The sequence below is a fragment of the Salmo salar genome, chromosome ssa14, assembly GCF_905237065.1.
Source record: "Salmo salar chromosome ssa14, Ssal_v3.1, whole genome shotgun sequence".
NCBI classification, from domain to species: Eukaryota; Metazoa; Chordata; class Actinopteri; order Salmoniformes; family Salmonidae; genus Salmo; species Salmo salar.
Window position 1 is genome coordinate 100,153,782 of NC_059455.1, and position 23,065 is coordinate 100,176,846.

The 23,065-nt window shown below is 44.2% G+C and overlaps 1 protein-coding gene across 1 annotated transcript; it reads right to left on the reverse strand.

Moving 5' to 3' along the window:
* Positions 1 to 12,552: 12,552 nt before the first annotated feature.
* On the reverse strand, positions 12,553 to 14,422 carry lratd2a (LRAT domain containing 2a). Its single transcript, XM_045693782.1, is given in 2 exon segments — positions 12,553 to 13,091; positions 13,093 to 14,422. Coding segments are annotated over 2 exon segments (864 nt in total). The 5' UTR covers positions 13,858 to 14,422; the 3' UTR covers positions 12,553 to 12,992.
* Positions 14,423 to 23,065: the final 8,643 nt, after the last annotated feature.

The following is a 23,065-nucleotide window of genomic DNA, read 5'->3' on the forward strand; positions in this document are numbered from 1 at the left end:
GGACACCGCTCACTCTGGAGGAGGAGGACACCGCTCACTCTGGAGGAGGAGGACACCGCTCACTCTGGAGGAGGAGGACACCGCTCACTCTGGAGGAGGAGGACACCGCTCACTCTGGAGGAGGAGGACACCGCTCACTCTGGAGGAGGAGGACACCGCTCACTCTGGAGGAGGAGGACACCGCTCACTCTGGAGGAGGAGGACACCGCTCACTCTGTGGAGGACACCGCTCACTCTGTGGAGGACACTGCTCACTCTGTGGAGGACACTGCTCACTCTCAGTGTTACAGCTGTTATCACTAGCTGCTCTCTGTCTCTCTCAGCCTCTCTCTGTCTGCCTCTCTCTGCTTCTCTCTGTCTGCCTCTCTCTGCCTCTCTCTGTTTCTCTCCGTCTGCCTCTCTCAGCCTCTCTCTGTCTCTCTCCGTTTCTCTCTGTCTGCCTCTCTCAGCCTCTCTCTGTCTCTCTCCGTTTCTCTCTGTCTGTCTCTCTCAGCCTCTATTAGTGTGTCAGCTGTAATTATTAGCCTCTCTCTGTCTTGCTCTCCCTCTCTCTCTGCATCTGTCTCTCTCTTTCTCAGTGTGTCAGCTGTAATCACTAGCCTGTCTTTATCTCTCTCTCCCTCTCTCTCTGCCTCTTGCTATCTCTCTCTGTGTGTCAGCTGTAATCACTAGCCTGTCTTTATCTCTCTCTCTCTCTCTCTCTCTCTGCCTCTTGCTATCTCTCTCTGTGTGTCAGCTGTAATCACTAGCCTGTCTTTATCTCTCTCTCTCTCTCTCTGCCTCTTGCTATCTCTCTCTGTGTGTCAGCTGTAATCACTAGCCTGTCTTTATCTCTCTCTCTCTCTCTGCCTCTTGCCATCTCTCTCTGTGTGTCAGCTGTAATCACTAGCCTGTCTTTATCTCTCTCTCTCTCTCTGCCTCTTGCTATCTCTCTCTGTGTGTCATCTGTAATCACTAGCCTTTCTCAGTCTCTTTCAGACACTCTCTCCCTCTCTGACTCTCTCCCTCTCTGACTCTCTGACTCTCTCCCTCTCTCTGTGTCAGCTGTAATCAATAGCCTCTCTCAGACGTAGTCTCCCTCTCTCAGACGTAGTCTCCCTCTCTCAGACGTAGTCTCCCTCTCTCAGACGTAGTCTCCCTCTCTCAGACGTAGTCTCCCTCTCTCAGACGTAGTCTCCCTCTCTCAGACATAGTCTCCCTCTCTCAGACATAGTCTCCCTCTCTCCCTCTCTCAGACGTAGTCTCCCTCTCTCTGACTCTCTCTCCTTCTCTCTGTCTCACTCTGTTGCTCTGTCTCCCAGTGTGTCTGCTGTAATCACTAGCTTCGCTCTCTCTCAATTTATTTCAAAGGGTTTTATTGGCATGGGAAACATATGTTTATATTGCCAAAGCAAGTGAAATAGTGATTTGGTGTTGCTGTTGCTGTCCTGGGGCTCTGTGGGGTCTGTTTGTGTTTGTGAACAGAGCCCCAGGACCAGCATACTTAGGGGACTCTTCTCCAGGTTCATCTCTCTGTAGGTGATGGCTTTGGGAATCACTTCCTTTTAGGTGGTTGTAGAATTTAACGTCTCTTTTCTGGATTTGAATAAATAATGGCTAATCTGCCTAATTCTGCTCTGCTTTTATTATTTGGTGTTTAACGTTGTACACGGAGGATATTTTTGCTGAATTCTGCATGCAGTCTCAGTTTGGTGTTTGTCCCATTTTGTGAATTGTTGGTTGGTGAGCTGAACCCAGACCTCACAACCATAATTCAAGTATTATTTTTAGCCACATCCTAATTGGTATGTCGAATTTTATGTTCATTTTGATGGCATAGAAGGCCCTTCTTGCCTTGTCTCTCAGATCGTTCACAGCTTTGTGGAAGTTACCTGTGGCGGTAGAATTTGTATTTGTGGTCCTGGCAGCTGGACCTTTTTTGGAACACCATTATTTTGGTTTTACTGAGATGTACTGTCAGGGCCCAGGTCTGTCAGGGCCCAGGTCTGTCAGGGCCCAGGTCTGTCAGGGCCCAGGTCTGTCAGGGCCCCAGGTCTGTCAGGGCCCAGGTCTGTCAGGGCCCAGGTCTGTCAGGGCCCAGGTCTGTCAGGGCCTAGGTCTGTCAGGGCCCAGGTCTGTCAGGGCCCAGGTCTGTCAGGGCCCAGGTCTGTCAGGGCCCAGGTCTGACAGAATCTGTGCAGAAGATCTAGGCGCTGCTGTTGGCCCTCCTCTCTGGGGACAGAAGTACGAGATCATCTCCCTGTCAGCTGTAATTATTAGCCTCTCTTTGCCTCTCAATTCAATTCAATTCAAGGGGCTTTATTGGCATGGGAAACATATGTTAACATCGCCCAAGCAAGTGAAGTAGATAATAAGCTACATTTAAATAAACAATACAAAATTGTACAGGTAAAATTACACTCACAGAAGTTCCAAAAGAATAAAGACATTTGAAATATCATCTCTCTATCTCTGTCTCTCCCTGTCCCTGGCTCTGTGTTTGCCCATTGATCTCCTGCAGAACAGGAGATTGGGGCTTTGAATCATAAACCATTCTGAGGAAGCCTGGCCAGCTGGTCACGAAAGAACGACGTCTGCTAGGTGGAGGCTTGAGAAGGGCTGATGACGGAAGACACCTGATGGCCTTTTTGTGGGAACAGAAAGTGACCACAGGGTTTTCTTCTTATAAGTGTTTTCCTGTAGTTCTGTAGGTGATTAGCTGTTAGCAGCTAGAAGCAAGAGCACCACAGGTTAGACCTGCAGAGAAACTTCAAGATTCAAAATTGATGCCTGAATTGGGGCTTACCGCTGCCTTTGCCCGCTGTCTTGGATATGCCCGCTGTCTTGGATATGCCCGCTGTTGTGGCCCGCTGTTTACTTCTGTGAAAAAAGTCTGAAAATCCAATCAAATTAAATTCAATTGCATTTGTCACATGGGCCGAGTAAATCTGGTGTAGAAGCATTTAATACACAAGAATGGAACTATATACAGGAAGTACCAGATCAATGTGGAGCTATATACAGGGAGTACCAGATCAATGTGGAGCTATATACAGGGAGTACCAGATCAATGTGGAGCTACATACAGGAAGTACCAGATCAATGTGGAGCTATATACAGGGAGTACCAGATCAATGTGGAGCTATATACAGGAAGTACCAGATCAATGTGGAGCTATATACAGGGAGTACCAGATCAATGTGGAGCTATATACAGGAAGTACCAGTACCAGATCAATGTGGAGCTATATACAGGAAGTACCAGATCAATGTGGAGCTATATACAGGGAGTACCAGATCAATGTGGAGCTACATACAGGGAGTACCAGATCAATGTGGAGCTACATACAGGAAGTACCAGATCAATGTGGAGCTATATACAGGAAGTACCAGTACCAGATCAATGTGGAGCTATGTACAGGAAGTACCAGATCAATGTGGAGCTATATACAGGAAGTACCAGATCAATGTGGAGCTATATACAGGAAGTACCAGATCAATGTGGAGCTATATACAGGAAGTACCAGATCAATGTGGAGCTATATACAGGAAGTACCAGATCAATGTGGAGCTATATACAGGAAGTACCAGATCAATGTGGAGCTATATACAGGAAGTACCAGATCAATGTGGAGCTATATACAGGGAGTACCAGATCAATGTGGAGCTATATACAGGAAGTACCAGATCAATGTGGAGCTATATACAGGAAGTACCAGTACCAATGTGCGGGGGCACCGGTTAGTTGAGGTAATATGTACATGTAGGTAGAGTTATTAATGTACATGTAGGTAGAGTTCTTAAAGTGACTATGCATAGATGATAACAACAGAGTAGCAGCGGTGTAAAAGAGGTGGGGGGGGGGCAATGCAAATAGTCTGGGTAGCAATTTGATTAGCTGTTCAGGAGTCTCATGGTTTGAGGGTTAGAAGCTGTTTAGAAGCCTCTTGGACCGAGACTTGGCGTTCCGGTACCGCTTGCCGTGCGGTAGCAGAGAGAACAGTCTGACTAGGGTGGCTGGAGTCTGACAAATTGTAGGGCCTTCCTCTGACACCGCCTGGTATAGAGGTCCTGGATGGCAGGAAGCTTGCCCCCAGTGATGTACTGGGCCGTTCGCACTACCCTCTGTAATGCCTTGCGGTCGGAGGCCAAGCAGTTGCCATACCAGGCAGTGATGCAACCAGTCAGGATGCTCTCGGTGGTGCAGCTGTAGAACCTTTTGAGGATCTGAGGACTCATGCCAAATCTTTTTAGTTTCCTGAGGGGGAATAGGTTTTGTCGTGCCCTCTTGACGACTGTCTTCGTGTGCTTGGACCATGTTAGTTCGTTGGTGATGTGGACACCAAGGAACTTGAAGCTCTCAACCTGCTCCACTGCAGCCCCGTTGATGAGAATGGGAGCGTGTTTGGTCCTCCTTTTGCTGTAGTCCACAATCATCTCCTTTGTCTTGATCACATTGAGTGAGAGGTTGTTGTCCTGGCACCACACGGCCAGGTCTCTGACCTCCTCCCTATAAGCTGTCTCGTTGTTGTCGGTGATCAGGCCTACCACTGTTGTGTCATTGGCAAACTTAATGATGGTGTTGGAGTCGTGCCTGGCCGTGCAGTCATGAGTGAACAGGGAGTACAGGAGGGGGCTGAGCAAAATAAAATCAAATGTATTTATATAGCCCTTCGTACATCAGCTGATATCTCAAAGTGCTGTACAGAAACCCAGCCTAAAACCCCAAACAGCAAGCAATGCGGGTGTAGAAGCACAGTGGCTAGGAAAAACTCCCTAGAAAGGCCAAAACCTAGGAAGAAACCTAGAGAGGAACCAGGCTATGAGGGGTGGCCAGTCCTCTTCTGGCTGTGCCGGGTGGAGATTATAACAGAACATGGTCAAGATGTTAAAATGTTCATAGATGACCAGCATGGTCAAATAATAATAATCACAGTGGTTGTCGAGGGTGCAACAAGTCAGCACCTCAGGAGTAAGTGTCAGTTGGCTTTTCATAGCCGATCATTGAGAGGATCTCTACCGCTCCTGCCGTCTCTGGAGAGCCCTGAGGGGCCCCTGTGTTGAGGATCAGCGTGGCGGATGTGTTGTTACCTACCCTCACCACCTGGGGGCGGCCCGTCAGGAAGTCCAGGATCCAGTTGCAGAGGGAGGTGTTTAGTCCCAGCGTCCTTAGCTTAGTGATGAGCTTTGAGGGTACTAAGGTGTTGAAAGCTGGGCTGTAGTCAGGTATTTGAGGTAGATATGTACATCAAGGCAGGGTAAAGTGACCAGGCATCAGGATAGATAATAATACGGTATTTGAGGTAGATATGTACATGAAGGCAGGGTAAAGTGACTAGACATCAGGATAGATAATAATAAGGTATTTGAGGTAGATTTCTACATGAAGGCAGGGTAAAGTGACTAGACATCAGGATAGATAATAATAAGGTATTTGAGGTAGATATGTACATGAAGGCAGGGTAAAGTGACTAGGCATCAGGATAGATAATAATAAGGTATTTGAGGTAGATATGTTCATGAAGGCAGGGTAAAGTGACTAGGCATCAGGATAGATAATAATAAGGTATTTGAGGTAGATTTCTACATGAAGGCAGGGTAAAGTGACTAGACATCAGGATAGATAATAATAAGGTATTTGAGGTAGATATGTACATCAAGGCAGGGTAAAGTGACCAGGCATCAGGATAGATAATAATAAGGTATTTGAGGTAGATATGTACATGAAGGCAGGGTAAAGTGACCAGGCATCAGGATAGATAATAATAAGGTATTTGAGGTAGATATGTACATGAAGGCAGGGTAAAGTGACTAGGCATCAGGATAGATAATAATAAGGTATTTGAGGTAGATATGTACATCAAGGCAGGGTAAAGTGACCAGGCATCAGGATAGATAATAATAAGGTATTTGAGGTAGATATGTACATGAAGGCAGGGTAAAGTGACTAGGCATCAGGATAGATAATAATAACAGTAAAATAAAGAACAGCAGTGTAAAAGAGTGCGTGTGTGTGTGTTTGTATTGTGTCGGTGTGTGTGTGTGTGTGTGTGTGTGTGTGTTACAGTGCATTCAGGAAGTATTCAGACCCCTTGACTTTTTCCACATTTTGTTACTTTACAGCCTTATTCTACAATCTGTTAAATAAGTTTTTTCCTCATCAATCTACACACGAAACCCCATAATGACATCACAAAACCCCATAATGACATCACAAAACCCCATAATGACATCACAAAACCCCATAATGACATCACAATACCCCATAATGACAAAGCAAAAACAGTTTTTTAGACATTTTTGCTCATTTACGTAAGTATTCAGACCCTTTCCTATGAGACTCAGAATTGAGCTCAGGTGCATCCTGTTTCCATTGATCATCCTTGAGATGTTTCTACAACTTGATTGGAGTCCACCGGTGGTAAATTCAATTGATTGGACATGATTTGGAAAGGCACACACCTGTCTATATTAAGGTCCCACAGTTGACAGTGCATGTCAGAGCAAAAACCAAGCTAGGGAATTGTCCATAGAGCGCCGAGACAGGATTGTGTCGAGGCACAAATCTGGGGAAGGTCCCCAAGAACACAGCGGACTTTATCATTCTTAAATGGAAGAAGTTTGGAACCACCAACACTCTTCCTAGAGCTGGCCGACCGGCCAAACTGAACAAATCAGCCAAGAGCTCCAGAGTTCCTCTGTGGAGATGGGAGAACCTTCCAGAAGGACAATCATCTCTGCAGCACTCCAACAATCAGGCCTTTATAGTAGAGTGGCCAGACGGAAGCCACTCCTCAGTAAAAGGCACATGACAGCCCGCTTGGAGTTTGCCAAAAGGCACCTAAAGACTCTCAGACCATGAGAAACAAGATTCTCTGGTCTGATGAAACCAAGATTGAACTCTTTGGCCTGAATGCCAAGCATCACATCTGGAGGAAACCTGGCACCATCCCTACGGTGAAGCATGGTGGTGGCAGCATCATGCTGTGGGGATGTTTTTCAATGGCAGGGACTGGGAGACTTTTCAGGATCGAGGGAAAGATGAATGGACCAAAGGCCAGAGAGATCCTTGATTAAAACCTGCTCCAGAGCGCTCAGGACCTCAGACTGGGGTGAAGGGTCACCATCCAACAGGATAACGACCCTAAGCACACAGCCAAAACAACGCAGAAGTGGCTTCGGGACAAGTCTCTGAATGTCCTTGAGTGGCCCAGCCAGAGCCCGGACTTGAACCCGATCGAACATCTCTGGAGAGACCTGAAAATAGCTGTGCAGCAACGCTCCCCATCCAACCTGACAGAGCTTGAGAGGATCTGCAGAGAAGAATGGGAGAAACTCCCCAAATACAGGTGTGCCAAGCTTGTAGCATCATACCCAAGAAGACTCGAGGCTGTAATCCCTGTCAAAGGTGCTTCAACAAAGTACTGAGTAAAGGGTCTGAATACTTATGTAAATGTGATATTTCAGTTATTCATTTTTAATACATTTGCAAAAAAAAAAAAAACCTGTTCTTGCTTTGTCATTATGGGGTATTGTGATGTCATTATGGGGTATTGTGATGTCATTATGGGGTATTGTGATGTCATTATGGGGCATTGTGTAGATTGACCAGGAGATAAAAAAAAAAAAAATTAAATACATTTTAGAATAACAAAATGTGGAAAAAGTGAAGGGGTCTGAATACTTTCCGAAGGCACTGTGTGTGTGTGTGTGTGTGTGTGTGTGTGTGTGCGTGTGTGTGTATGTGCGTCCGAGAAAAGGGTTTGTGTTTGATGGGCATCACATCATCAACATATATGAAAATGGCTCCAAGAATAAAGAAGCACAATAAGACATTGTTGAGGCGTGTATTGTACATGTTACCACCCTACTGTTGTGCTATTTCTAGGAAACCGGTACTGCAAAAAAACATATCTTCTCTGTGGAAGAAGAGTCCTTGACAATTATTCTATGGACTATAGAACAGGGCTAGATGGTAGCAACACAGTAGACAGCTGTAGGGGGTGGAGTCTAGTTGACAGCTGTAGGGGGTGGAGTCTAGTTGACAGCTGTAGGGGTGGAGTCTAGTTGACAGCTGTAGGGGGTGGAGTCTAGTTGACAGCTGTAGGGGGTGGAGTCTAGTTGACAGCTGTAGGGGTGGAGTCTAGTTGACAGCTGTAGGGGGTGGAGTCTAGTTGACAGCTGTAGGGGGTGGAGTCTAGTTGACAGCTGTAGGGGTGGAGTCTAGTTGACAGCTGTAGGGGTGGAGTCTAGTTGACAGCTGTAGGGGGTGGAGTCTAGTTGACAGCTGTAGGGGGTGGAGTCTAGTTGACAGCTGTAGGGGTGGAGTCTAGTTGACAGCTGTAGGGGTGGAGTCTAGTTGACAGCTGTAGGGGGTGGAGTCTAGTAGACAGCTGTAGGGGTGGAGTCTAGTAGACAGCTGTAGGGGTGGAGTCTAGTTGACAGCTGTAGGGGGTGGAGTCTAGTAGACAGCTGTAGGGGTGGAGTCTAGTTGACAGCTGTAGGGGTGGAGTCTAGTTGACAGCTGTAGGGGTGGAGTCTAGTTGACAGCTGTAGGGGTGGAGTCTAGTTGACAGCTGTAGGGGGTGGAGTCTAGTTGACAGCTGTAGGGGGTGGAGTCTAGTTGACAGCTGTAGGGGGTGGAGTCTAGTTGACAGCTGTAGGGGTGGAGTCTAGTTGACAGCTGTAGGGGGTGGAGTCTAGTTGACAGCTGTAGGGGGTGGAGTCTAGTTGACAGCTGTAGGGGGTGGAGTCTAGTTGACAGCTGTAGGGGGTGGAGTCTAGTTGACAGCTGTAGGGGGTGGAGTCTAGTTGACAGCTGTAGGGGGTGGAGTCTAGTTGACAGCTGTAGGGGGTGGAGTCTAGTTGACAGCTGTAATATGGTAGAGCTCTGTATTCCCTCACGCTTTCAGAAACTATTCAGATCTCATTGGGAGGAGGAGGCTCAGTGATAATTCCATGACTCCCGTTCTTCTGGTTCAGAAGAGAATAAAGAAAGAAACTGAGGAACAGATAGGCTAAACAACAGGCTAGTACTCTGTTATGAAGCTGACTGTAAAGCAGGTGATAGGCTAACTGACATCGTTTCAGTCAATTTGAGTCAATTGGAGGTGTACCTGTGGATGTATTTCAAGGCCTACCTTCAAACTCAGTGCCTCTTTGCTTGACATCATAGGAAAATCAAAAGAAATCAGCCAAGACCTCAGAAAAAAATTGTAGACCTCCACAAGTCTGGTTCATCCTTGGAAGCAATTTCCAAATGCCTGAATATAACACGTTCATCTGTACAAACAATAGTATGCAAGTATAAACACCATGGGACCACACAGCCGTCATACCGCTCAGGAAGGAGACGCGTTCTGTCTCCTAAAGATGAACGTACTTTGGTGCGAAAACTGCAAATCAATCCCAGAACAACAGCAAAGGACCTTGTGAAGATGCTGAAGGAAACAGGTACAAAAGTATCTATATCCACAGTAAAATGAGTCCTATATCAACATAACCTGAAAGGCCGCTCAGCAAGGAAGAAGCCACTGCTCCAAAACCGCCATAAAAAAAGCCAGACTGCGGTTGCAACTGCACATGGAGACAAAGATTGTACTTTTTGGAGAAATGTCCTCTGGTCTGATGAAACAGTAATAGAACTGTTTGGCCATAATGACCATCGTTATGTTTGGAGGAAAAAGGGAGAGGCTTGCAAGCCGAAGAAGACCATCCCAACCGTGAAGCACGGGGGTGGCAGCATCATGTTGTGAGGGTGCTTTGCTGCAGGAGGGACTGGTGCACTTCACAAAATAGATGGCATCATGAGGCAGGAAAATGATGTGGATATATTGAAGCAACATCTCAAGACATCAGTCAGGAAGTTAAAGCTTGGTCGCAAATGGTGGCAAATGGCTTAAGGACAACAAAGTCAAGGTATTGGAGTGGCCATCACAAAGTCCTGACCTCAACCCTGTAGAAAATTTGTGGGCAGAACTGAACAAGCCTGTGCGAGGAAGGAGGCCTACAAACCTGACTCAGTTACAGCAGCTCTGTCAGGAGGAATGGGACAAAATTCACCCAACTTATTGTGGGAAGCTTGTGGAAGGCTACCCGAAACGTTTGACCCAAGTTAAACAATTTAAAGGCAATGCTACCAAATACTAATTGAGTGTATGTAAACTTCTGACCCACTGGGAATGTGATGAAAGAAATAAAAGCTGAAATAAATCATTCTCTCTACTATTATTCTGACATTTCACATTCTTAAAATAAAGTGGTGATTCTACCTGACCTAACACAGGGAATTTTAACTCGGATTAAATGTCAGGAATTGTGAAAAACTGAGTTTAACTGTATTTGGCTAAGGTGTATGTAAACTTCCGACTTCAACTGTATATACTGTATTTTATACCAACTATCACACCATGCCAATACTGCTTGGCCATCGCTCATCCATATATTTATATGTACATATTCTCATTCACCCCTTTAGATTTGTGTGTATTAGGTAGTTGTTGGGGAATTGATAGAGTACTTGTTACATATTACTGCACTGTCGGAACTAGAAGCACAAGCATTTCGCTACAGTCGCATTAACATCTGCTAACCATGTGTATGTGGCCAATAAAATTTGACTTGAGGCTGACTGTAAAGCAGGTAGAAACAGGGCAGTACTCTGGTATGAGGCTGACTGTAAAGCAGGTAGAAACAGGCTGGTACTCTGGTATGAGGCTGACTGTAAAGCAGGTAGAAACAGGGCAGTACTCTGGTATGAGGCTGACTGTAAAGCAGGTAGAAACAGGGCAGTACTCTGGTATGAGGACTGACTGTAAAGCAGGTAGAAACAGGGCAGTACTCTGGTATGAGGCTGACTGTAAAGCAGGTAGAAACAGGGCAGTACTCTGGTATGAGGCTGACTGTAAAGCAGGTAGAAACAGGGCAGTACTCTGGTATGAGGACTGACTGTAAAGCAGGTAGAAACAGGGCAGTACTCTGGTATGAGGCTCACTGTAAAGCAGGTAGAAACAGGCTAGTACTCTGGTATGAGGCTGACTGTAAAGCAGGTAGAAACAGGGCAGTACTCTGGTATGAGGACTGACTGTAAAGCAGGTAGGAACAGGGCAGTACTCTGGTATGAGGCTGACTGTAAAGCAGGTAGGAACAGGGCAGTACTCTGGTATGAGGCTGACTGTAAAGCAGGTAGAAACAGGGCAGTACTCTGGTATGAGGCTGACTGTAAAGCAGGTAGAAACAGGGCAGTACTCTGGTATGAGGCTGACTGTAAAGCAGGTAGAAACAGGGCAGTACTCTGGTATGAGGCTGACTGTAAAGCAGGTAGAAACAGGGCAGTACTCTGGTATGAGGCTGACTGTAAAGCAGGTAGAAACAGGGCAGTACTCTGGTATGAGGCTGACTGTAAAGCAGGTAGAAACAGGGCAGTACTCTGGTATGAGGCTGACTGTAAAGCAGGTAGAAACAGGGCAGTACTCTGGTATGAGGCTGACTGTAAAGCAGGTAGAAACAGGGCAGTACTCTGGTATGAGGCTGACTGTAAAGCAGGTAGAAACAGGGCAGTACTCTGGTATGAGGCTGACTGTAAAGCAGGTAGAAACAGGGCAGTACTCTGGTATGAGGACTGACTGTAAAGCAGGTAGAAACAGGGCAGTACTCTGGTATGAGGCTGACTGTAAAGCAGGTAGAAACAGGGTAGTACTCTGGTAGGAGGACTGACTGTAAAGCGGGTAGGAACAGGGCAGTACTCTGGTATGAGGCTGACTGTAAAGCAGGTAGGAACAGGGCAGTACTCTGGTATGAGGACTGACTGTAAAGCAGGTAGAAACAGGGCAGTACTCTGGTATGAGGCTGACTGTAAAGCAGGTAGAAACAGGGCAGTACTCTGGTATGAGGACTGACTGTAAAGCAGGTAGAAACAGGGCAGTACTCTGGTATGAGGCTCACTGTAAAGCAGGTAGAAACAGGGCAGTACTCTGGTATGAGGCTGACTGTAAAGCAGGTAGAAACAGGGCAGTACTCTGGTATGAGGCTGACTGTAAAGCAGGTAGAAACAGGGTAGTACTCTGGTATGAGGCTGACTGTAAAGCAGGTAGAAACAGGGCAGTACTCTGGTATGAGGCTGACTGTAAAGCAGGTGGAAACAGGGCAGTACTCTGGTATGAGGCTGACTGTAAAGCAGGTTGAAACAGGGCAGTACTCTGGTATGAGGCTGACTGTAAAGCAGGTAGAAACAGGGCAGTACTCTGGTATGAGGACTGACTGTAAAGCAGGTAGAAACAGGGCAGTACTCTGGTATGAGGCTGACTGTAAAGCAGGTTGAAACAGGGCAGTACTCTGATATGAGGCTGACTGTAAAGCAGGTAGGAACAGGCTGGTACTCTGGTAGGAGGACTGACTGTAAAGCAGGTAGAAAATAAGTGTTTATAAATGATGAAAAGACTATGGAGGCGTAGACAGGGGTTGGTACCCTGTCCCTTCCACTCTGTTCCCTACACCCTATGGGTCCTGTTCAAAGTCATCTACTATGTAGGAATATGGTGCCTGAGGAAAACAATGCAGCTGTAGACAGCAGGGAATAAAAGCCAGTTTGACTGCAAAGATGTAATCATCATTTACTTGACTTAAATTATTGGTACGGTACAATAAGCGAGATGATTGATCAACCTATATAGTCTACGACATGTTTTGATCAGAATGACATAACCGTAGGGCTGTAGGTATGTAATGATGGTTACCTGGTTGAGACATGAAAACATGTACAATATATTATCAGATTAATCATTATGAAACATCAATAGGCAGAGAATAAAATCAATAACCTTTTAAAACTATTGTTCTTCCAATCAATCAAATAACAACTAGACATTAAACGGGCCATTTAGATTCTATTCATCAAAAAATGAAATTAATTAGAAAGTAAAATGTGTTGTTTGTAAATCCACTTAAGATAGGGGTCTGTGATTGGATAGGCAAGGGCCATCGTGATCTTTATAGCAGGTCTATAAATCCATTAGATCACTGTGCGGTCTGTGCTGTTATTGGATCACTGAGTGGACCACTTTTGATCTCCCCGACACTGTTGAACTGATTGGCCAGTTCCTGGACCACTGATGTTCTTCCCAACCTGGTCGTTTCTCCTCTTCTCCATGATCAAGTCCTCCAAACACTGAAACTCCAGCATGTGAGACTGTTTATCTGACATTAGGATCTTTAACCTGTATGGCTGTTTTCCTATCCGGATCTCTCCACCCATTTTGAACTCTCGTTTGCCAAATCTGCACCAAGCGGCAAAACACTCTGAATTTCTCCAGCTCAACTCTCCGTCTTTAGCTCCTACCTGTTCCATAGCGTTCTGAACCACCATCTCGACGCCGAGTGCTTTGAATTTATACAGCTCGTTGACTATCCTACATCTCCTTCCCTGGCTGGCGTCTGTCAGGAAGCTATTCTTTATCTCTGCTCTGTGCAGGTGCACCACCTGGAAGTCACCGACATACACCGCCCAGTGGGGGTACTGTCCCGTTGTTACAAACTCCAGCAGGTCACCTGCCTTGCATTTGTTTAGTAGGATCTCTGGGGAGTAGGTTTCCATGGCCGCTGTCTTGACGCTCTTCTCGTAAATACATTCCCCCCGGTGGTAAACGGCGCACTCCACCTCGTTACTCATGTCGTAGTGTTTCTGTTCCGTACCAGTGTGATGCTCTTTATCCGCTCCATCTACGTTACTGTTTTCACCCTCCGGTTCCTCGTCATCTGTTGAGAAAATATAAGACACTCCGATCCGCGGACCTTCCTCAGTGTCCAGCCCGTTGGGGTCCACTGTGGGAACTTCTGCGTAACTTTGATGTGACAGTTTCATTTTATCCACCTGGTTACCCATGCCTCCTCCCTCGGTAGCAGATAGGCGGTCCACCTGTTAAAAGCCGAGGATCATCGCCATCTGTAGCCGCCTCTGTGTCACACAGCCCGGGTAAAACAAATGACGCCCTCCCGAAGGGCTCCGATCCATCTGTAGCCGCAGGTCTCCTACAAAAAGCAAAATAGTATTCCCAAGCAGCAGTCTGCTGTGATGAAGTCTATTCAGATCAACAAGTGTCTTGCTGTGGATGGATGGAGAATAACAGCATTAGTATTCAGGCAATACAGTTGCCATCCGTCCAGGTGTAGGCTCGTCCCCCTACATGCGCCTCACCTGATATTCGCTAGGCTATTCTCCATGCGTAAAGTTGGAACATTAAACTAATCACGAGCAATACGATTAGGTCGGAACAACAAAAACAATAATACACTTGATGTTATTCGTGCCCGGTGACTAAAATGTATCTTACGTCCGTGCTGTCCGTTAAAGCAGGATGGTACTAATAGTTTCCGCAGTGGTGTAGTTAATAACACCACGGAGGAAATAATGAAACCTGCAAGTGCTTGCGGATTCGATGGCAGGCAGATCTCGGTCTTTGGCACAGCTACAACGACTGGTACAAACGCTTCTTCTCATTTAAAGCTGTAGTGCTTATTTTCTTTTCATCGTGGTTCACATTCTGAGTTCCCCAACTCTAATAAAACGATAGGCTACAAAGTGAATGTGTTGCTATAAATTATTACAACCCATTCTGCTCACAGGCTTCAATAATATTCTACTCCATCGGGAATAAATATGATGTAGATCAATGTGTACCACTACATAACTGTGTTGTTAATTAAACATATGCAGCAACCTTGTCATTACTGGAGAACATTGTATTAAAATCCTACATCGTAATATATTTGTAATATCAGAGTGCAAATAAAGTTGAACCTGTTTGTACTGTTGTTACATTTACATTTTAGTCATTTAGCAGATACTCTTATCCAGAGCGACTTACAGTAGTGAATGCATACATTTCATTTCATTTTTTTTTAAATTTTTTCTGTGCTGGCACACCATGGGAATCGAACCCACAACCCTGGCGTTGCAAACACCATGCTCTACCAACTGAGCTACAGGGAAGGCACAAGAGGAAGAGAGATTGTTTTTCTTCCTTTTACCTCTGATAGCAGTGCACTCACATCGTCTAGTCTACTAAACTGTTCCATAGTGTCCTTAGTGTCTCACATCGTCTAGTCTACTAAACTGTTCCTTAGTGTCTCACATCGTCTAGTCTACTAAACTGTTCCTTAGTGTCTCACATCGTCTAGTCTACTAAACTGTTCCTTAGTGTCTCACATCGTCTAGTCTACTAAACTGTTCCTTAGTGTCCTTAGTGTCTCACATCGTCTAGTCTACTAAATTGTTCCTTAGTGTCTCACATCGTCTAGTCTACTAAACTGTTCCATAGTGTCCTTAGTGTCTCACATCGTCTAGTCTACTAAACTGTTCCTTAGTGTCTCACATCGTCTAGTCTACTAAACTGTTCCTTAGTGTCTCACATCGTCTAGTCTACTAAACTGTTCCTTAGTGTCCTTAGTGTCTCACATCGTCTAGTCTACTAAATTGTTCCTTAGTGTCTCACATCGTCTAGTCTACTAAACTGTTCCTTAGTGTCCTTAGTGTTTCACATCGTCTAGTCTACTAAATTGTTCCTTAGTGTCTCACATCGTCTAGTCTACTAAATTGTTCCTTAGTGTCTCACATCGTCTAGTCTACTAAACTGTTCCATAGTGTCCTTAGTGTCTCACATCGTCTAGTCTACTAAACTGTTCCTTAGTGTCTCACATCGTCTAGTCTACTAAACTGTTCCTTAGTGTCTCACATCGTCTAGTCTACTAAACTGTTCCTTAGTGTCCTTAGTGTCTCACATCGTCTAGTCTACTAAATTGTTCCTTAGTGTCTCACATCGTCTAGTCTACTAAACTGTTCCTTAGTGTCCTTAGTGTTTCACATCGTCTAGTCTACTAAATTGTTCCTTAGTGTCTCACATCGTCTAGTCTACTAAACTGTTCCTTAGTGTCTCACATCGTCTAGCCTACTAAACTGTTCCTTAGTGTCTCACATCGTCTAGTCTACTAAATTGTTCCTTAGTGTCCTTAGTGTCTCACATCGTCTAGCCTACTAAACTGTTCCTTAGTGTCTCACATCGTCTAGTCTACTAAATTGTTCCTTAGTGTCCTTAGTGTCTCACATCGTCTAGTCTACTAAACTGTTCCTTAGTGTCCTTAGTGTCTCACATCGTCTAGTCTACTAAATTGTTCCTTAGTGTCCTTAGTGTCTCACATCGTCTAGTCTACTAAACTGTTCCTTAGTGTCCTTAGTGTCTCACATCGTCTAGTCTACTAAACTGTTCCTTAGTGTCTCACATCGTCTAGTCTACTAAACTGTTCCTTAGTGTCTCACATCGTCTAGTCTACTAAACTGTTCCTTAGTGTCCTTTCACATCGTCTAGTCTACTAAACTGTTCCTTAGTGTCTTCCACATCGTCTAGTCTACTAAACTGTTCCTTAGTGTCTCACATCGTCTAGTCTACTAAACTGTTCCTTAGTGTCCTTAGTGTCTCACATCGTCTAGTCTACTAAACTGTTCCTTAGTGTCTCACATCGTCTAGCCTACTAAACTGTTCCTTAGTGTCCTTAGTGTCTCACATCGTCTAGTCTACTAAACTGTTCCTTAGTGTCCTTAGTGTCTCACATCGTCTAGTCTACTAAACTGTTCCTTAGTGTCCTTTCTCACATCGTCTAGTCTACTAAACTGTTCCTTAGTGTCCTTATCTCACATCGTCTAGTCTACTAAACTGTTCCTTAGTGTCTCACATCGTCTAGTCTACTAAACTGTTCCTTAGTGTCTTATTTCACATCGTCTAGTCTACTAAACTGTTCCTTAGTGTCGTTCACATCGTCTAGTCTACTAAACTGTTCCTTAGTGTCTCACATCGTCTAGCCTACTAAACTGTTCCTTAGTGTCCTTAGTGTCTCACATCGTCTAGTCTACTAAACTGTTCCTTAGTGTCTCACATCGTCTAGTCTACTAAACTGTTCCTTAGTGTCCTTAGTGTCTCACATCGTCTAGTCTACTAAACTGTTCCTTAGTGTCTCACATCGTCTAGTCTACTAAACTGTTCCTTAGTGTCTCACATCGTCTAGTCTACTAAACTGTTCCTTAGTGTCTCACATCGTCTAGTCTACTAAACTGTTCCTTAGTGTCTCACATCGTCTAGCCTACTAAACTGTTCCTTAGTGTCCTTAGTGTTTCACATCGTCTAGCCTACTAAACTGTTCCTTAGTGTCTCACATCGTCTAGTCTACTAAACTGTTCCTTAGTGTCTCACATCGTCTAGTCTACTAAACTGTTCCATAGTGTCTCACATCGTCTAGTCTACTAAACTGTTCCTTAGTGTCCTCCACATCGTCTAGTCTACTAAACTGTTCCTTAGTGCCTTTTCTCACATCGTCTAGTCTACTAAACTGTTCCTTAGTGTCCTCTCACATCGTCTAGTCTACTAAACTGTTCCTTAGTGTCCTTAGTGTCTCACATCGTCTAGTCTACTAAACTGTTCCTTAGTGTCTCACATCGTCTAGTCTACTAAACTGTTCCTTAGTGTCCTTAGTGTCTCACATCGTCTAGTCTACTAAACTGTTCCTTAGTGTCTCACATCGTCTAGTCTACTAAACTGTTCCTTAGTGTCTCACATCGTCTAGTCTACTAAACTGTTCCTTAGTGTCCTTAGTGTCACATCGTCTAGTCTACTAAACTGTTCCTTAGTGTCTCACATCGTCTAGTCTACTAAACTGTTCCTTAGTGTCCTTAGTGTTTCACATCGTCTAGTCTACTAAACTGTTCCTTAGTGTCTCACATCGTCTAGTCTACTAAACTGTTCCTTAGTGTCTCACATCGTCTAGTCTACTAAACTGTTCCTTAGTGTCTTATGTTTCACATCGTCTAGTCTACTAAACTGTTCCTTAGTGTCTCACATCGTCTAGTCTACTAAACTGTTCCTTATAGTGTCTCACATCGTCTAGCCTACTAAACTGTTCCTTAGTGTCTCACATCGTCTAGTCTACTAAACTGTTCCTTAGTGTCTCCATCGTCTAGCCTTCTGTTCCTTAGTGTCTCACATCGTCTAGTCTACTAAACTGTTCCTTAGTGTCTCACATCGTCTAGTCTACTAAACTGTTCCTTAGTGTCTCTCACATCGTCTAGTCTACTAAACTGTTCCTTAGTGTCCCTTCACATCGTCTAGTCTACTAAACTGTTCCTTAGTGTCCTAGTGTCTCACATCGTCTAGTCTACTAAACTGTTCCTTAGTGTCCTTTTCACATCGTCTAGCCTACTAAACTGTTCCTTAGTGTCCTTAGTGTCTCACATCGTCTAGTCTACTAAACTGTTCCTTAGTGTCTCACATCGTCTAGCCTACTAAACTGTTCCTTAGTGTCCTTAGTGTCTCACATCGTCTAGTCTACTAAACTGTTCCTTAGTGTCCTGGTCACATCGTCTAGTCTACTAAACTGTTCCTTAGTGTCTCACATCGTCTAGCCTACTAAACTGTTCCTTAGTGTCCTTAGTGTCTCACATCGTCTAGTCTACTAAACTGTTCCTTAGTGTCTCACATCGTCTAGTCTACTAAACTGTTCCTTAGTGTCCTCAGTGTCATCGTCTAGTCTACTAAACTGTTCCTTAGTGTCTCACATCGTCTAGTCTACTAAACTGTTCCTTAGTGTCTCACATCGTCTAGCCTACTAAACTGTTCCTTAGTGTCCAGTGTCTCACATCGTCTAGTCTACTAAACTGTTCCTTAGTGTCTCACATCGTCTAGTCTACTAAACTGTTCCTTAGTGTCTCACATCGTCTAGTCTACTAAACTGTTCCTTAGTGTCCTTAGTGTCTCACATCGTCTAGCCTACTAAACTGTTCCTTAGTGTCCTTAGTGTCTCACATCGTCTAGTCTACTAAACTGTTCCTTAGTGTCTCACATCGTCTAGTCTACTAAACTGTTCCTTAGTGTCTCACATCGTCTAGTCTACTAAACTGTTCCTTAGTGTCTCACATCGTCTAGTCTACTAAACTGTTCCTTAGTGTCTCACATCGTCTAGTCTACTAAACTGTTCCTTAGTGTCTTCACATCGTCTAGTCTACTAAACTGTTCCTTAGTGTCTCACATCGTCTAGCCTACTAAACTGTTCCTTAGTGTCCTTAGTGTCTCACATCGTCTAGTCTACTAAACTGTTCCTTAGTGTCGTTCACATCGTCTAGCCTACTAAACTGTTCCTTAGTGTCCTTAGTGTCTCACATCGTCTAGTCTACTAAACTGTTCCTTAGTGTCTGTTTCACATCGTCTAGTCTACTAAACTGTTCCTTAGTGTCTAGTGTCTCACATCGTCTAGTCTACTAAACTGTTCCTTAGTGTCCTTTCACATCGTCTAGTCTACTAAACTGTTCCTTAGTGTCCTTAGTGTCTCACATCGTCTAGCCTACTAAACTGTTCCTTAGTGTCCTTAGTGTCTCACATCGTCTAGTCTACTAAACTGTTCCTTAGTGTCTCACATCGTCTAGTCTACTAAACTGTTCCTTAGTGTCCTTAGTTCACATCGTCTAGTCTACTAAACTGTTCCTTAGTGTCCTTCACATCGTCTAGTCTACTAAACTGTTCCTTAGTGTCTCACATCGTCTAGTCTACTAAACTGTTCCTTAGTGTCCTTAGTGTCTCACATCGTCTAGTCTACTAAACTGTTCCTTAGTGTCTCACATCGTCTAGTCTACTAAACTGTTCCTTAGTGTCTCACATCGTCTAGTCTACTAAACTGTTCCTTGTGCTTAGTGTCTCACATCGTCTAGCCTACTAAACTGTTCCTTAGTGTCTCACATCGTCTAGTCTACTAAACTGTTCCTTAGTGTCTCACATCGTCTAGTCTACTAAACTGTTCCTTAGTGTCTCACATCGTCTAGCCTCACTAAACTGTTCCTTAGTGTCCTTAGTGTCTCACATCGTCTAGCCTACTAAACTGTTCCTTAGTGTCTCACATCGTCTAGTCTACTAAACTGTTCCTTAGTGTCTCACATCGTCTAGTCTACTAAACTTTCCTTAGTGTCTCACATCGTCTAGCCTACTAAACTGTTCCTTAGTGTCTCACATCGTCTAGTCTACTAAACTGTTCCTTAGTGTCTCACATCGTCTAGTCTACTAAACTGTTCCTTAGTGTCTCACATCGTCTAGTCTACTAAACTGTTCCTTAGTGTCTCACATCGTCTAGTCTACTAAACTGTTCCTTAGTGTCTCACATCGTCTAGTCTACTAAACTGTTCCTTAGTGTCCTTAGTGTCTCACATCGTCTAGTCTACTAAACTGTTCCTTAGTGTCTCACATCGTCTAGTCTACTAAACTGTTCCTTAGTGTCTCACATCGTCTAGTCTACTAAACTGTTCCTTAGTGTCTCACATCGTCTAGTCTACTAAACTGTTCCTTAGTGTCCTTAGTGTCTCACATCGTCTAGTCTACTAAACTGTTCCTTAGTGTCTCACATCGTCTAGTCTACTAAACTGTTCCTTAGTGTCTCACATCGTCTAGTCTACTAAACTGTTCCTTAGTGTCTCACATCGTCTAGTCTACTAAACTGTTCCTTAGTGTCTCACATCGTCTAGCCTACTAAACTGTTCCTTAGTGTCTCACATCGTCTAGTCTACTAAACTGTTCCTTAGTGTCTCACATCGTCTAGCCTACTAAACTGTTCCTTAGTGTCTCACATCGTCTAGTCTACTAAACTGTTCCTTAGTGTCTTCACATCGTCTAGTCTACTAAACTGTTCCTTAGTGTCTCACATCGTCTAGTCTACTAAACTGTTCCTTAGTGTCTCACATCGTCTAGTCTACTAAACTGTTCCTTAGTGTCTCACATCGTCTAGTCTACTAAACTGTTCCTTAGTGTCTCACATCGTCTAGTCTACTAAACTGTTCCTTAGTGTCTCACATCGTCTAGTCTACTAAACTGTTCCTTAGTGTCTCACATCGTCTAGTCTACTAAACTGTTCCTTAGTGTCTCACATCGTCTAGTCTACTAAACTGTTCCTTAGTGTCTCACATCGTCTAGTCTACTAAACTGTTCCTTAGTGTCTCACATCGTCTAGTCTACTAAACTGTTCCTTAGTGTCTCACATCGTCTAGTCTACTAAACTGTTCCTTAGTGTCTCACATCGTCTAGTCTACTAAATTGTTCCTTAGTGTCTCACATCGTCTAGTCTACTAAACTGTTCCATAGCCTTAGTGTCTCACATCGTCTAGTCTACTAAACTGTTCCTTAGTGTCTCACATCGTCTAGTCTACTAAACTGTTCCTTAGTGTCTCACATCGTCTAGTCTACTAAATTGTTCCTTAGTGTCTCACGTCGTCTAGTCTACTAAACTGTTCCTTAGTGTCCTTTTCACATCGTCTAGCCTACTAAACTGTTCCTTAGTGTCTCACATCGTCTAGTCTACTAAACTGTTCCTTAGTGTCTCACATCGTCTAGCCTACTAAACTGTTCCTTAGTGTCTCACATCGTCTAGTCTACTAAACTGTTCCTTAGTGTCCTTAGTGTCTCACATCGTCTAGTCTACTAAACTGTTCCTTAGTGTCTCACATCGTCTAGTCTACTAAACTGTTCCTTAGTGTCCTTAGTGTCTCACATCGTCTAGTCTACTAAACTGTTCCTTAGTGTCTCACATCGTCTAGTCTACTAAACTGTTCCTTAGCTTAGTGTCTCACATCGTCTAGTCTACTAAACTGTTCCTTAGTGTCTCACATCGTCTAGTCTACTAAACTGTTCCTTAGTGTCCTTAGTGTCTCACATCGTCTAGTCTACTAAACTGTTCCTGTGTCCTTAGTGTCTCACATCGTCTAGCCTACTAAACTGTTCCTTAGTGTCCTTGTGTCTCACATCGTCTAGTCTACTAAACTGTTCCTTAGTGTCTCACATCGTCTAGTCTACTAAACTGTTCCTTAGTGTCTTAGTGTCTCACATCGTCTAGCCTACTAAACTGTTCCTTAGTGTCTCACATCGTCTAGTCTACTAAACTGTTCCTTAGTGTCCTTCACATCGTCTAGTCTACTAAACTGTTCCTGCCTTAGTGTCTCACATCGTCTAGCCTACTAAACTGTTCCTTAGTGTCCTTAGTGCTTCACATCGTCTAGTCTACTAAACTGTTCCTTAGTGTCTCACATCGTCTAGTCTACTAAACTGTTCCTTAGTGTCTCACATCGTCTAGCCTACTAAACTGTTCCTTAGTGTCCTTAGTGTCTCACATCGTCTAGTCTACTAAACTGTTCCTTAGTGTCTCACATCGTCTAGTCTACTAAACTGTTCCTTAGTGTCTCACATCGTCTAGTCTACTAAACTGTTCCTTAGTGTCCTCACATCGTCTAGTCTACTAAACTGTTCCTTAGTGTCTCACATCGTCTAGTCTACTAAACTGTTCCTTAGTGTCTCACATCGTCTAGTCTACTAAACTGTTCCTTAGTGTCTCACATCGTCTAGTCTACTAAACTGTTCCTTAGTGTCTTCACATCGTCTAGTCTACTAAACTGTTCCTTAGTGTCTCACATCGTCTAGTCTACTAAACTGTTCCTTAGTGTCCTTAGTGTCTCACATCGTCTAGTCTACTAAACTGTTCCTTAGTGTCTCACATCGTCTAGTCTACTAAACTGTTCCTTAGTGTCTCACATCGTCTAGTCTACTAAACTGTTCCTTAGTGTCTCACATCGTCTAGCCTACTAAACTGTTCCTTAGTGTCTCACATCGTCTAGTCTACTAAACTGTTCCTTAGTGTCTCACATCGTCTAGCCTACTAAACTGTTCCTTAGTGTCTCACATCGTCTAGTCTACTAAACTGTTCCTTAGTGTCCTCAGCCATCGTCTAGTCTACTAAACTGTTCCTTAGTGTCTCACATCGTCTAGTCTACTAAACTGTTCCTTAGTGTCCTTAGTGTCTCACATCGTCTAGTCTACTAAACTGTTCCTTAGTGTCTCACATCGTCTAGTCTACTAAACTGTTCCTTAGTGTCTTATGTCTCACATCGTCTAGTCTACTAAACTGTTCCTTAGTGTCTCACATCGTCTAGTCTACTAAACTGTTCCTTAGTGTCTCACATCGTCTAGTCTACTAAACTGTTCCTTAGTGTCTCACATCGTCTAGTCTACTAAACTGTTCCT